The sequence below is a fragment of the Westerdykella ornata genome (assembly GCF_010094085.1).
Source record: "Westerdykella ornata strain CBS 379.55 unplaced genomic scaffold EI97scaffold_6, whole genome shotgun sequence".
Taxonomy (NCBI): domain Eukaryota; kingdom Fungi; phylum Ascomycota; class Dothideomycetes; order Pleosporales; family Sporormiaceae; genus Westerdykella; species Westerdykella ornata.
The window spans coordinates 394842-409521 of NW_022986856.1; the positions used below are offsets into that span (position 1 = coordinate 394842).

A 14680-nucleotide genomic window follows, 5' to 3' on the forward strand; every position below is an offset into this window, starting at 1 on the left:
AAAAGCGGGCTCCGACTACCCCCAGCTCATCCGCCACACCGTCATTCCTTACTGCCCAAAGTACTCCCGGAACGACAGCAACAACGACACCGCCGGAGGAGCCACGAACCCCACGCACCTCCCAACCGTTCCGCCCGCCCTCCTCCTCGTCCTCCTCGCGCGTTTCACCCACACATTCCCTGCCCCTCCTTGAAGAACGCCGCTCTCAAGAAACCCAAGCCGAAGCACCAGACGACGTTCCAGTCCCTCACTCTCCATCCCCACCTCGATCCCCCAAACCACATCCCCGACCCACCCGCTTCTACTCCTCCCTATCTAACCCCCAACCACCACCTTCGTCTGGCTCCGCGTCCCAACTTCCAACAACTACCACCACAACCACGCAAACCGCTCCCTATGGACCTCAGCAGAGCACCACCAGCACCGGCACCAGCATCGCCAGCGTCAGCACGAGGAGCAGCATCTTCGGAAGTCGACATACGCTGCGGCGGCCGTCGACCAGGAGGACGAGTGCGGGAGGGGGTTGGGGTGGGATGAGGAGGTTATTTGGTCTCGGCGGAGGGGAAAGGAGGGAGAGAGGAAGTAGGTAGGTGGAGGGTAGGGGGTAGGGGGTAAGGGAGAGTATCCTTTTATTTCTCAATAGAACTAGTGCGGGTTCGAAAATTTGCACGTCCGACTGAACGGCCAGTGTATAGCCGGACTTCGTAGTTCTTTGCTTTTGGTTGGCGGTAGGTTTCTGTTGCCATTCGGTCTTGGGAGGGATGCTGATTCGGTCTGGGTTGGTCCTTGGTCGTTGGTTGCATTATGGTATTGGTGGTGGACGTCCTTCATAGGAGCCATAATCTCCTTCCTCTTCGCATCCATTATTATGTCTACGAAAAGTCAAGCAAGCGTACTGTATGTAAAAGCTATAGCCTCCATCACTCACGCATATATCAGCATATGGCACATTCATGTTACGAACCAATTGACAAATGCCGTCACTCTGAACCGTCATGAGAGAATCGAGCCAATTAATTCCCCTGACGGACCATGAAGAAGGAAATTCCCATTCAGTTGCCTTACCCGCTCGCAGACTCGCTGGCTAAATAACCTGAGATCATCGTCTCATGCCCACAGGGCAGACAGAGGTGCGCAGGTCACTCAGGAACCGCCCCGACTCCGACCATTTGATCCCTAATACCTCCTCTCGTACTCGTAATCCCCACCGCCACCATACCCTCCACCTTGCTGATAGCCCGACCCATACCCTCCAGAGCCGCCGTATTCATCTTCGTCGCGGCGCCGCTCCCCACCATACGACTCCTCCTGGTACCCACCACCAGCGCCATAACCACCAGACGCTCCATACCCTCCACCTCCCGAGCCATAACCACCGGAACCATACTCCTGCCGTCCACTTCCATATTCTTCACGCCCATATTCCTCACGGCCACCGCTATATCCGCCCCCATAACCACCACCCTGGCCCTCACCGTACCTCCTCTCCTCCCCATACGCACTCTGATACCCTCCACTCCTCTGCCCTCCATATCCACCTGAGTACTCACCCGACCTCCTCCTCGGGCTCGGACTCTTCTTCTTGCGCTCCTTGGACCTCGAGCGGGACCTACGACGACCATAGTCGCCGCCATATCCACCACTTCCGCCGCCACCACGACGGTTATACTCGTCGTCCGAGTCCTCGTCTTGCTTCTTGTACTTCTTCTTCTCTTCCTTCTCGCGCTTCTTCTGCTCTTTCTTGCGGCGCTTCTCGTAGTCGTCTTCGTCGTTGGACTCTTCTTCTTCAGAGTACTCGCGGCCATACTTGTCCTTCTTGCCGTGTTTCCTGCCAGAGTGTTAGCATAGCCACAGCGGGTTCGAAAATGGAGGGACCCACTTCTTCTCCTCCTTGTAGTACTCCCCACGACCATCGAATCCCTCGCGCTTGTCTTCCGATCGCCACTCGTCACCACGCTCATACCTGCGCTCTTCATGCCTCTCATATCCTCCAGATCCGGCATACCCCGTCGTCTCGACCGTCTGCTGATACCCGTACGAGCCCGCTCTCTCGTCGCGCTCATATCTCGAAAACTCCTCCTTACGCCCACCACTCGGATACTGCGTCTCGCGATACTCCGCCTGGCCGTATCGCTCCGAATCATCCCGGGACTTCTTCTTATGATGTCCCGACTCCGAGTACGACTGGGTATACGACCCTTCCTCTCCATACTTCTCGCTCTTCTTACTCTTCTTCTCCTCGCCGCCGAATGCATCGCCTAGAAGGCTTCCTCCAATGGCCCCAACAAGCCCACCGACGATACCGCCAATGGCACCCCCGCCGACCGCCTCACCGGCAATCTTGCCAGCCTCTTTGCTGACCTTCTGGAAGGGGTCGTTCTTCCCGCCCTTCCCACCAGTCATGCCGGAGAAGGAGTTCGCCATACCGAGAGGCTTGCCGCAGCCGTGGCCCTTATCGTGTACGCCCGGCTTGTGGTTACGTCCGTTCTGCACGCCGTCGCGGCTCAGCTTGTCGCGCAGGTCGTCTTTGGCACGCTCAGAGAGGCTATTCCACCAGTTCTCCACGGTGCGGAACATGATGGCGCGGCCCTCAGCAGCCCCATCTTCCCCATAGCGGTAAAGCGCAGGGTGGTGGAACACTCCATTGATGATGCGATGGATGGTGCGCTCAGCATCAACACGTTCATCGTCCCAGCACTGCACAATCTGCGGGACGGCCCACTTCAGGACTTCAGATGCGACGCGTCCGGCAGGTTCGTTGAGCACGTTGCTGAAATGGTCCTTGGACAACATGCTGTGCGTGGGGTCGGTGGAGTAGTCATCGTTGAAGACGATGTGCTGCGCCTGGCGAGAGCTCTGGATGACTTCCGAAGAGCCAGTCTCCAACTCCGTCTTAACCTGGTCGATGATGGGGAGAACATAGGGAGCGAGAAGGCTGAAAACGAAGACGTTCAGCTGCTCCTGAAGGTTTTCGAGAAGCTCGGGCAGAATGGGGATCTTCTCGATGAACTCGGAAATGCCCTGCATAACCTCGTCATGGAACTCCATGATAGGATAGATCTGCTTGACGAGTTCGTCCAACTGCTGGGTGAAGGCCTCAGGCTCTTTCGGGCTGATGTGCATGTTGCCCATAGCGGCAGCGCTGGCGTTGTTTTCGAGTTCATCAGCTTTGCCAGCTTCGTCTTTCCCGCCAAAGACACCCTCAGGCAGTTGGGCGAGGAGTTCTTTGATCTGGCTTTTATTCTTCTTCCTGCCGGCATCGGAAATGGCACCCTCGAGCTCTTGAATTTCCGATTGGGTAGCTTTATCAGAGAGCTCTCCCATAACGCTGTGCAAGAAGTCGACACCACCAAAAGTACCGGTGACAACAGGATAGACAGGACCACGAGCGCCCTGCACACGGAACTGGGCATTGCGGCCCACATGGGGAAAGACATTATGCTCGCCCAGCTCAATCAGTGCAAGCTCAGTGTAGTTGGAGTGGGCCGAGTAGTCCTCCAGACAGTGGCAAGCGGTCCCAAGGAGTCGCAGAGCCTCGTAGAAGTCAGGGCCACGTCCTCCAGAGCGGCGTCCAAGGTCGATACATTGACGAAGCAGGTTCCGGACCATGCCTGCAGAGGTGGTAATACCAAGGTCTTCCGATGCGATATAATTCTTCAGTCCATTCCGTTCGTCGACACTCAGTTCGCGTCTCTCGTCCACGGGTCCACGCAGGCGACGATCATATTGGCGGGCATCGACATTATCGGCATAGTCCTGCAGTTGTTAGTATGGAGCCGATGCCACATAACAGATATACTGACCTTCGGATTGTCGATGTGCTCCTCCGGTCTGTAGCAGCCGAGACGCTCTCGTGTGACTTCAAATTCCTTGGTTCCGTAGCCAAAGCTCAAGAAGCCCAAGACCCAAAGCAAGATACGAATAGCCTCCGCAGAGACAAACTTGACGGTTCCAACCTAACACGAATATTAGCACCCCATTCAAACCAGAATCATTCCCTCACTCGAGCTCTCCAGGAGACAAACCTACATCAACAGCCTGCGAATAGTCCCCTACACTAATCAGCCTATACTCACTACCACAACAAGGTACAGGTACTCACTCAGCCAATTCCCAAAATAAACCCTCTTGACGTCCATCTTACTAAACTTCTTCCCCGTCCTCGAGGAAATCAGCAAAGTCAGCAGCGTATCCTCGATATCCCCGTGTCTCCAGTTCTGCCCCTCAATCTTCGCCATCGACGCGATGTTTCCCGCGCCAAAGGCGGCGGTCGGCCGGGCCCAGAAGATGAGGAGGATGAGGCATGGGAGGAGGAGGTTGCTGCTGCTGAAAGGGAGTTTGGGAGGTGGCATGGTGCCGGAGTGCTTAGCTATAGGTGAGAAACTCTGGAAAGTTTGGAGAAGCTTGGGTTATTGAGGAAGAGGCGATTTGGTGAGGGGGAATGGAAAGGGGAGCTGCTGTTAGAGTAGTGCGGTAAAGCTTGTTTCAGCTAACGCCGAGCTGATGGTGGGGCGAGGGGACGTTGATGCTGGCGAGGGGTCGTACGATGACATAATGAGGGGATTTTGTTGTCCAGCGCTCAGCCACTTGCGGCGCAGAGATGTGGCGCTGTGGCTGGTGAATTTTAGTGCACGTGACCTTCAGCGCAACCTTGGACATAAGCCTAGGGCGTAAGGGCCCATTTCGGAAGCCTCCCCGTCCGAAGCCTCTTCCGCTTGTCTCGGTAGATAGATGGACGCCAACCAAAACTGCTGCAACTCAAAGCCAGACGGGAAAATTCAGCGATGACATTTCCCACCTCGCTACCAAGTGGGTAGCGCTGGCTAGACTCATCCGCCAAACCTCTGAATTATATATATATATATCTAAAATCCCCCTTCACGTGCGTTTCACCTCCAACCAATCAACTTAATCTCTAAAATGCGTGGCATCGCGACAAGCCTGTGCGAATAATCAAATCTCAACGATCGGAACCAGACAAACAGTCGGAGAGCATCCAGGATAATTGTACTCGCAGCTCCTGTCGCAGAGGGGGACGATAGATTAGGGGACCCACCCTGCTTGCGCCCGCCTTTCCCCGAAGTTCACCCTGGGGAGTTATAGCCCCTGGGACCTATATGTGATAATTACGAGGCGACCCTACACTGGGCTCTTGATAAAGGACTGGACGCGCCAGCGTGCCCTCGTCTGTGGGCAGCGTACGTATACGTACCCACCTTGACCCTTTATTATCTTCTCGCTCAGTTCCCCCCTCTTCTTTTCTAAGAATAGGAATGCCCAACGTACGCGATGGGGGGCCCTGGGAAATCTAAATTTCATATCTCAGGGCGAGAAGCGCAATCAATACCGAAGGTTGATCCCTGGGGGGGTTCTCAACAGGCTCGCTGCAAGTAGTCGGATGGAGGTGCAGTGTTGCATGGGCTGTTGCATTATGCTGCTGCAACGAGGCGATGGCATCTTGTTGATGGTCGAGCGTTTTGACAGTGGACAGTGACGTGCCAAAGGAGCCGGTGGTAGTAGTGGTCCTGCGACAATCATGTGCGCGAGGCGCGAGGGATGGACGACGCAAGGCTATAGCACAGACAGAGGCCCACTGGCGGAACCGTCGTGGCGGGAACTGGAATTGCGGGAGTACTTGGGCAGGATGCAGCTGGCCGAGAGGGGGTCACTGCGGCCGGAGGGTCCACTGTGCACATGATGGACAAGAAATGTTGCTCAACCCAAGGTACATTGGGAGACGACCGAACAGGCATGCGAGGCGGAAATGTGATTCCCCCCCATGGCAGGCTTCCAGGACCGATTCGACGTGGAGATAACGAAAGAGGGCAAACAGAGCAGACCCAAGCGACATGGTGTAATGCTGTACCATTTCTCTGTGATGCAGATATGGCCTGACGTCCGCTGTTAGTAACCATGATAGTAACTGCCAACCCTAATTTGAACATGTCAAAAAACTTTGTTTACATTTGTGCCTGTTCTTGGGCATAAATGACAACCCAAGAGACCTAGGTACTCCGCGTGAGGCGTACGAACTGCCCAAAAGGGAGACTCCTGTTGTGTTACGTTTGCTTCTGCGCTGTAACATGATTTCCCACTGGCAAGGGAAAGCCCTGATGTGCGTGCGACTTCGCGAGAGGAGATCTAGGCCCAAGGGGGGTTTGTACCTGTCGGTATCTCCTCAGGGTTCCGCAAAGTCCCGCCAGATGGGAGTGACAGCTGCAGGTTGCCCAACTGCTCCCGTCTCACTGCGTTTAATGTGTAGCTGTCATTGCCTTCTCCGGTTCATGGCCGTGCAAGGCTGCAGATGACTGGTCAGCGACACCATTATCATTGCTACACTACCTCTCACCATTGCAACTTTACCAGAGTCAGTTGGCGCGGAGAATTTCGACCCGATCGGCTCAGGCGGAGATCAAACTAGGAATGTCCAAAAGCTTGGGTAGACGAACTCGTCCTCAAAGATGCGCCTAACCTGCTCCAACACAAAAGACTCCACTTTGCCAACATTCTTGAGGACTTGTTTGCCGTCACCTTTTCCGCCGATTTCACTCTCGACCTTGATGTGCTCGAGAAGTCCGCCAATCCGGGGTCGTTGACTGTCCCGCTGATGTGGAAAGGGCGAATCGGCTTGCAAGGAGTCGTCATTTGCCTCAGCGCCCACCAGTGCATGGGCATCCTCGGGGGACAAGAAGCAGAAATGTGCTCTTTTCTTGATGTACGCCAGGATGGCCACACCGTTAAAGGTTAGCCCGGAGATGTTCAACTTGAGCGGTATGCCCACGAAGCTCGGCATCGGATAATCAAGTAATATCTCTGCTGTGAGCGATAATTTGATGTCCCCAGAGTACTGTACATGCGCTACTACTTGGACATCCTCCGGGCTTTTTTCGCGCATGCGAGGTGGTGAGACAGATGGTGTGCCAGCAGAGCCATCGTCCGAGTGTGGCCCGGTGGAATCCGCAACCGAGTTCCTTCTTGAAGGATTGATTTGTTGGTGCTGAGAGGAGGGTCTTGTGCTGGGGTCCGGATTCGACTGGGGAGTTAATGTCAGAGAGCCAAATGACGCGACGTTGCGGAGACGCATGTTGGTAGGCGTTGTCGGGCGGCCATGGAGATAGTCCGGCCATCCTTGAAGTTGAGCTCCCGCAACAGCCGCCAGAGGGGTAGTAGATCCAGACAGTCCTGCGCTAAGTGGAAGGTGAAAGTAATTGATGTTTGAAGTGCCTCCAGGAATCCCGGGGGTTGATGCTCTGGGTAGGAGAGGATTACCAATTTGGTCGGGCAACGCGAGCGACGAGCGCAACCCAGGTGCTCCGGTGACGTAGGGAGGTGCTGATCGCGAAGGAAGTGAAGGCGTGGGAGGCCCTTCGGCATCCCGAGCGGCTCTCTCGGTCGACTCTTTACGGCGGTCCTTCACGGTGCGGGGAGGGAGTTCATTACGCTGGTCACGTTGCTCGTCGGGACAAGGATCCTCTCGGTCCTCGCCATCTGGGTAATCTTCATCTTCCTCGTAAAAGTCTGGTAGAGGGTCGCAGATATCTTTGATTTCAATTTCAGGAGGCACGCTGCCAAAGTCGAACGAATGAACGTGGACGGATCGGATAAAACGAGGCAACGTTATCTGCTGGAATCGGTCGTGAATGAAGGCTCGAATCGTCTCGGCACGAGCAATGCCGTCGGCCCCGCCGGTGAGCGTCTCCCAGTTGATGTCGATGGACATCGGTATCTGACACGGAGTGTTGTGGTTAAACGGAGGAGGATGTCATGGTAGCCTCCTGGGGACCGCCAGCAAGCGAACCGAGCTCGCGTGGAAGAGGTTGAGGTGCCGCGCAACACCACCCGTGACCCCTCGACCCCCCATATCAAATCCTGAACGCTCTCCCCATGCCCCTTCTCAGATTGATCAAGGGTCACGACATGGATTTGTACGGAGTAGAAACCAGTTCGCAGCCCCTTGCCGGACGCCGCGCGGAAAGCGATCCACGCAAGCCGCCATCTCGAGTTCTCAGGTCACGTTCTCAGCAAGAAAGCTTCTACCTAGGTAGTCTATCGGGGAAGCACCCAAATAAAGAAACGCGAAGCAAAGCAGAGCCGCATGCCGCGTGCATATGTACTCACTATGTAGTATGTAGCTGGCTAACTAAAACCTGCAGACAGATTGCGCGACGAACGAGAGCCCTGGTGAAAGGCAACGTGCAAGCGAAACGAGGCGCATCTATCGACGCGGCTAGGGTAGGGGTCCGCGGCGGTAGACGCTGCGTGCATGGTACTTATACTGTCGCAAGGCAGATTTATTAAAAACGGCCATGGGCGACTTTGATGCGGGACATGGGTCGACTTCTTCACACAAGTCCGCCTCCGAGGCCAGGCCGTGCAGGGTTTTGCTCACTGCTACGGAGTACATACAGTACACCCAAGGGCCCGCGTACAGTAGGTAGTGGAGTGGAGTCATGGGCTCCCTTGTAGCAACGTTGGTGATATTGCTGCGGGGGTCTTCCTTCAACCCAACCCCAGAAGGCAGCCAGAAAGTCCTTCTGGAAGCAGGGGAGTGCAGGTCAGCAGCGTCGAGGCCAATCGAGCTATATCAGGTTTGATATATACACGCCTCACACTCGGCTATATGGAGATCACAACGTCCCATATACAAGTGGCCTCGCCGCAGTAACGCATGAAACGAGATATGACTTACATATATGTGGCCCTGGGTGATGCTATAGCCCCTCTATTTAACACTCTTGGGTGTCTGCACGTTTGTAAGATGACTTCTCCGCTGGATAAGACGCATCGATATCGAATCGTTCGTGAGCGGTGCAGTGGCTAGCGGCCCGTTCCAGCAGGAGCGGGAGGATCGTCAGCGGGCGTTCGTCTGACGCTTTTTCCGTGATGCAGCTCAACAGTGATTTCCAGGTTCGCGAGCGTCGCCTTGCCCAAGGGATCTGGCTTGGGCTGCATGGCAGAGATAGTATACCGCCCCTGGACGTCCTATCACGCCGCAGCCCAGGACACCCACCCCATCTCCCGTCACAGTCCACTCTCCCTAGACGCAGGTGCCAGGATTGCAATTCTTGGACAGTGCAGCCAATATCGATAACGAATGAGGCTGTCGTGACTTTGGTATAAGGTGATTTGAGGTAGTTTATACCGTGCCAGTCAACGGGACAGGGCCATATGCAGCCTGTTGGGGCGATTGGCGAGAAACGGTGGTGCATATCTGCAGCCTTAAGTTTGTCAACGGGCAGGTAGATCAGCGGGAGGTGATTGGTGTGAGTGACATGGTACTGACGAGCTGCACAGGAGGTGACGGACGGGCCTTGTTGGGCAAGCAACGGCGCACTTACGAAACAGTGCTTCCCTTGTGGAAGCCGTCTCAGGCGCCCACACATTAATTCGACTCGGTATACTTGTCTCTCCTTCCATGTACCGTATCCCGGCCCTATCTGGCATGAGGGCTCCCTGTGAAATGGCGGAGCAGCTGAGAAAAAGGAAAATGAAGCAGATGGAGAGAGATAGGATGGACATCTCTCCCGGGTATGAAATGCAAAGAAATGAGTCCCAAGTGAGTAACAGGAAAAAGTGCACAGCAGGATGCCGAGTGCTATGCAAAACCGGCCTGTATCCAAACGCCAGGCTCACGCCAGGCTCATGGTGCCTCGACGGCGAGTCCAATGCCTAGCCAACGCCTGCACTTTTGTCCGTGACGCCATGAAATGCAGTCTGTCGTGCCCAGAGTCCCGCCTGCGGAGGCTGATAGCGCCTCGGGACTGTGAATTTTCGAAGGAGGTATCGTGCTCGAAAGCAACTACATGCGATTCCACGATTGACACCCGTTTGCATGCCACCGGCCGTCATAGGGTGTCGTCCGGATAAAGTCTGCGGTGGCACACTGCAAAGGCATTTGTCAGACCATGTGATGCGCGAGCGGGCCGGGTGGGACCGATGGCGATAAGCTGGAATGCGTACCTGTCAGTGATCACAGTCGTCACATTTCTCGTCGTGTTTGATGTCCTTGACGTTGAGAGTGCCGCAGTCGGTGCCTCTTGACGTTGCGCAGGGCGCCTTCTCTACATGCTTATGGCCACAGCTGTAGTGATGGACGACTTTGGTACACATGTTGGCCAGCGAACAGGCTGCCGACGAGGGAGAGGGTGGCACTGGGCGTCCACAGTGGGCGCGGCGTTTGCGATGCGCAGGGCGTCGTTGAGGTGTCGAAGTGGGGGTGGTGAAGTGAATAGCTCCGGGGCTTCTGATTGGCGGATATGGACCCTTCAGAACTTCGAGCGTTGTCTTGCAACAATGACGGCAGACAGTATGGCAGTGGGTTGAAAGGCAGACAACAACAGCAGAGAGCGAATGGGTAGTTGTTCCAGGACAGGGAGGAATTGTCTTGAGGCGAGCGAGCTGTCTGTGATGCAGGCCTCTCTGGCGGAGTGGTGGAGAGGTGGAGAGGAGAGGTGGAGTTCAGAGTTGAGGAATTGGCAGGCAAGGAGTCGTCGGAACAGGATTTGGTCGGGGCCGTGGGGTGACTTTTATAAGAGAAGCATCGCCGCGAGCCCGACGAGGCGGTCGCGTCCTGTCAAGCGTCAAGCAGCTAGATTACTGCCGCTGTTTGCAACTTTGCGTGCGACGGCTGCAGTCTTCTACAGCCGTTGAATCCGTGCGAAGGCACGGCGCGGATTCGCGCCTAGTCCACCACCAGCACCACCAGGGCCATCTCGGGCGTGCCAGGGGTCCCGGCCTATCGAGCCGCAGGCTTTGGCATACACAGGCCGGAGGAGACATGGGGGGGAATAATGGCAGACATGGACCGTACTGCGGCGGGCCCCGGAGACATGATCGTGTTGGCTGCAGCTTTTACCAATAAGCACGCCCTCTCCAGGCGCAAGCGCGAGCTTGCTACTTGTAGCTTTTGCCCCTCGCTGCTATGTATTCACACCCCAGCGGCCAGAGGGAACAACGCTGTTGAGTGGAAAGACGCACATCTCTGGCTTCTGAACCTCGGACTCTGCTCTGTCACGGGCCTTCACATGGGCGGGTACTACTGGTTGATGAGTTGCCGTTGAATATCAAACGCGGAGCTCCGAGAGATGCCATGGGAGCCCCAACACTAGTAGAGCTACCTCCTATTAGCCGGGGGTTCCGCAAACGCTGTGCTTCCGACGAGACTCAAAGACAGCCTACGGGCAGATCGCCAACGGGAGTAGTAAAGCCTGCCCGCAGCCCTGTCAAGATTCATAGGTACTAGCGGCAGGACGTCTCATCAGCCCTGTGCGGCGTTTGCAAATGGCTTGTCTGCCACTCCGTACAAGCTGTCCGCTTTCCAGTCCTGGGAAGAAGCCGAGGGTCGCAGCTTGGAAAGAATGACCCCCATCTCGATGGGAAGCGCAAAGTTCACAGTTGACAGTCACAGTGTTGCTCCCTGGATCATGCGGAGGGGCGCCGGCGGGCTTGGTCGTGGAAATTTCTTTGCAGTGCGACATTGCGCTGCGGTGTGAGGGTCATTGCCGGGCGCATGGCACCCATGTTGCCGCCGTGACCTCTGTGCCGACCGTTTGAGGAAGTCAAATCGAAATGGGCGCGTTGCGCAGACTCCCGTCGGGGTGCAACGTGTCGTGGACGACAACCTGAACCCTTGCATCGCATCCGCTCTTCATGTCGTATACTGATGGGTAACAGACACACGCAGCACATCGTCAGTCGGTCAGGTGCTCTGCTCGCGGAAACAGCAGCGTTGGGCAAACGGCCCTTTGGGCACCGCCAGCTGCCAGGGACCCGTCGTCGCAACCCTTGGGAAGGTTGGCTGATATCGCAAAAGGCGCGACGGCAATGGGAGGTTGGAAAGCTCTGGCGATCTGGCTTGCACGACGGTAGACGCAGTGTGTCTCCTGTGCTGGCCGGGAGCGCAGGCACGGCAATCGGGTGGCTGCTGGTGGAGAAGTGGCAGTAGGGCTTGTGGTGAATGGCGTTGGTACTGCACTGTGTCGTTGGTCTTCTCACATCTGTCAAGTTTCGGTCCTCTCTCAGAGAAGCGGATGCCCAGGTGGTGCCCAGGTGCCAAGGTGCATTCCAACGTACGCTAGTCCGCTTACGTCGCTAGCGCTTCGGCCCGCCGCAGATCCCTGACAGCTGCGGGCAGACCACCCGTGGACCAAAAATCGTTCGACACCTCCAACCACCTGCACCAACCTTTCTTTTTCTGGACGGACAAAGAAACAGAGCCGGCGCCGTGCCGCTCCCAAGCACCCATCGTCGACCGCCATGCTCCCTCCCCATCCTCGTTGCCGCGCTCATGGCACGCCTCTCACGCTTCCACCGGCTGTGCCGCCCAGATAGAGTTCAACAAGTCGACTCGTAACTGGGTCGTGGCTGCTAAACATTCCAGATCTGGCTTCCCCACATGTCCGGCTTGTCATTGAAACGCCCTCTCCACAGACAGCATCGCCCATCACTCCAACAAAAGCTTCGCGCTGCCGAGCCCTCTAGCGACATCGACCACGTTTGAGAGGAAAGGAAGATCTGCCTCGAGCAAGGCTCATCCCCTGTGCAGCGCGCTCTCCTCAACGGCAAAGGTGCGGGGTGTGCCGTACGGACTGAGGGTCCGTGACGTGAGACTGTGGGGGTAGAGGACCAGCGAACCCTCCTCCATCGCTGTGACCACCCCTCTGTCATAGCCCCGTCTATCGTGATCATCTGCGTCTCCGTCGACTATCTTCAATCCAACATGAGTGGTGGCGAAGGATCTGACATCTGGATGGCAGCGTTCTAGGCCATCACGCGCAAACACCCATCCTCCACTTCTCGAGACCGTCAGCCAGCTGCATCCGCCCTCAGCCCGCCCCTCAGAACAGACGCCAGCCATGCCGACCCATTCCCGAAACAGAAGGATTGCGCTTGGTCCCTCCCCGATGAGCTGTACCCCACTTCCACATGGTGAAGACACTCGGAACATTTATACAAGCACTACACAGTACTCCGTACAACAAGTGCTGTGAGCTGAGCTTCAGGAGGACGCTCTCTACTATCATGCTTTGGTGTGAAATTCCTTCTACGCTCATTTTTCAGCAGAAACCCCAAGACTATCCCTCCATCGCTGACTGCAAAGCCGCACGACACTTGCGCCAAATCAAACCAGCAGAATACAGATATTCCGTAAACTTTTCGCAACCAACAAGCCCCATCGCTGTGTCGAATGCACTATTTGCCGCCCCGCCCAGGCGTGCCTCCTTAGCCTCGCCGTCCTCGTGTGCTTGCCCGTCTCGAGCTCTCTACGATCATCCCACCTTGCAAGGGCCCAGCGCTAACTCTTCACCATTACTGTGCCAAGCTATCAAAACGGTAGCGGGCGGCCCCTTGTGCATGCACACCACGCGCTTGAATCACATCTCAAACGAAGCGGCGTACGCCAGGCAAAGCAGCGAATCGGCATGAGCAGGCGTTGGAACGAGCAGTCACGCTCTTGCTCGCCTCCTGCGGGTAATCTGCCTTGGTAAGGAAAAGAAAAGGGTAAGGGATGAGCAACGCTTGCTTAGGAGAGCCGATTGGTCTGTTCTAGTAAGCCACGGCTTCATGGCGCTGACGTGGGTGAGTACCTCATTTTGCACGTTGTTCGAAACTGTGCAAGAAATCAAGTTCATCCATATTCTCACGCACAACCATCGCAGTTTTCCGTGCGGTACTCCGTGGGAAATGGACCATGACATTCGGGGCTGGCCGAACTGCTCCTTTGCACGCTCATATGCATATTGAATATCAACAACCCAGAGGCGTTCTACTCAGCGGTTTGCCCGTCACCAGCCCTTCTCAGAGAACAGTTTCTAGCCATCTACATATCTTATCAGACCGTCTTCCCAACATTCCAATCTTCAACAGCCGTCCAACCGACTTGAAGAACGGTACTGAGACATGAGACACAAGCAACACCTAGCTCCTCCTTCTCTCAGATATTAACAAAAACTCCCAGAGGCCTCCTGCGCCTCTCCAATCCAAGCAAGGTCAACGTCAATGACGGGAATCGCACTTCTGAGAACGTCGTCCTGGCGTAAACAATACTACCTACCTAGACTTCCATCCGATCCAAAATGGGCATCACTCACAGCGATAGTTAGCACCGGGGTTCGACCTAGGGCGACACCAGCACATTGTCCCATCCCTCATGTAGCAGCTCAGCTCCCTACGCCGTCTACAAAGCCTCTCTCTCTGCGGCGCTGCCACTCTAGGAATCGCCCGCTCGATATGCATGCAATTATGAACCCAAACGTGCCCTTCGATAAGTGGCTAGCTTCTTTTCTCTCTCTCTGCTGTAGATGAGCAAACTTCAGGCTACGTTTACCTCGGGCAAGCGCTCCGTCTGGCATTTCCGGATGCTCGACACGAACTCCAAGCTCGATTCTCGCCGCATCGTCAGGTGTTTGTTATTTCAAGTCCAAAGGCCAGGCCGAACGTCCTCACATAGAATGTGATTTCAGTTGTGAACACCCTGATTTCGTCTTCCGTTTTTTCAATTGGGTCATGTTTCGACTTCCTTTGTAGACTATCAGCATCATTTCTACCGGCGTTTCCCCTTCCAAAGTTACAGTCATCGATTGATCCACTCTGGCAATGCAAAGACGAAATGTGCATGCATAGCATCAAGGTATGTTATATTCCTATCTCATGAAAACCGCCGCAAGGCTAACTTCTCTGG

General features: G+C 55.6%; 3 protein-coding genes across 3 annotated transcripts; all 3 read right to left on the reverse strand.

Moving 5' to 3' along the window:
- Positions 1-899: 899 nt before the first annotated feature.
- Positions 900-4526, reverse strand: EI97DRAFT_395391 (Het-C-domain-containing protein). The gene is made up of 5 exons (XM_033796319.1): positions 4103-4526; positions 4030-4052; positions 3804-3956; positions 1880-3756; positions 900-1828 (listed from the first exon to the last, which is right to left on the reverse strand). The coding sequence occupies exons 1-5, from the start codon at positions 4350-4352 to the stop codon at positions 1177-1179; spliced, it is 2955 nt and encodes a 984-aa protein (XP_033655391.1). The 5' UTR covers positions 4353-4526; the 3' UTR covers positions 900-1176.
- A 1886-nt stretch (positions 4527-6412) lies between these two features.
- On the reverse strand, positions 6413-7720 carry EI97DRAFT_373846 (uncharacterized protein; the record flags this gene model as incomplete). Its single annotated transcript, XM_033795416.1, has 2 exons — positions 6413-7311; positions 7405-7720. 2 exons carry the CDS (start codon positions 7718-7720, stop codon positions 6413-6415), a joined length of 1215 nt encoding a protein of 404 aa, XP_033655392.1.
- Positions 7721-8726: 1006 nt separating this feature from the next.
- Positions 8727-9519, reverse strand: EI97DRAFT_441147 (uncharacterized protein; the record flags this gene model as incomplete). Its single annotated transcript, XM_033799681.1, has 2 exons — positions 8727-9211; positions 9339-9519. The coding sequence occupies 2 exons, from the start codon at positions 9517-9519 to the stop codon at positions 8727-8729; spliced, it is 666 nt and encodes a 221-aa protein (XP_033655393.1).
- Between the last annotated feature and the right edge of the window lie 5161 nt (positions 9520-14680).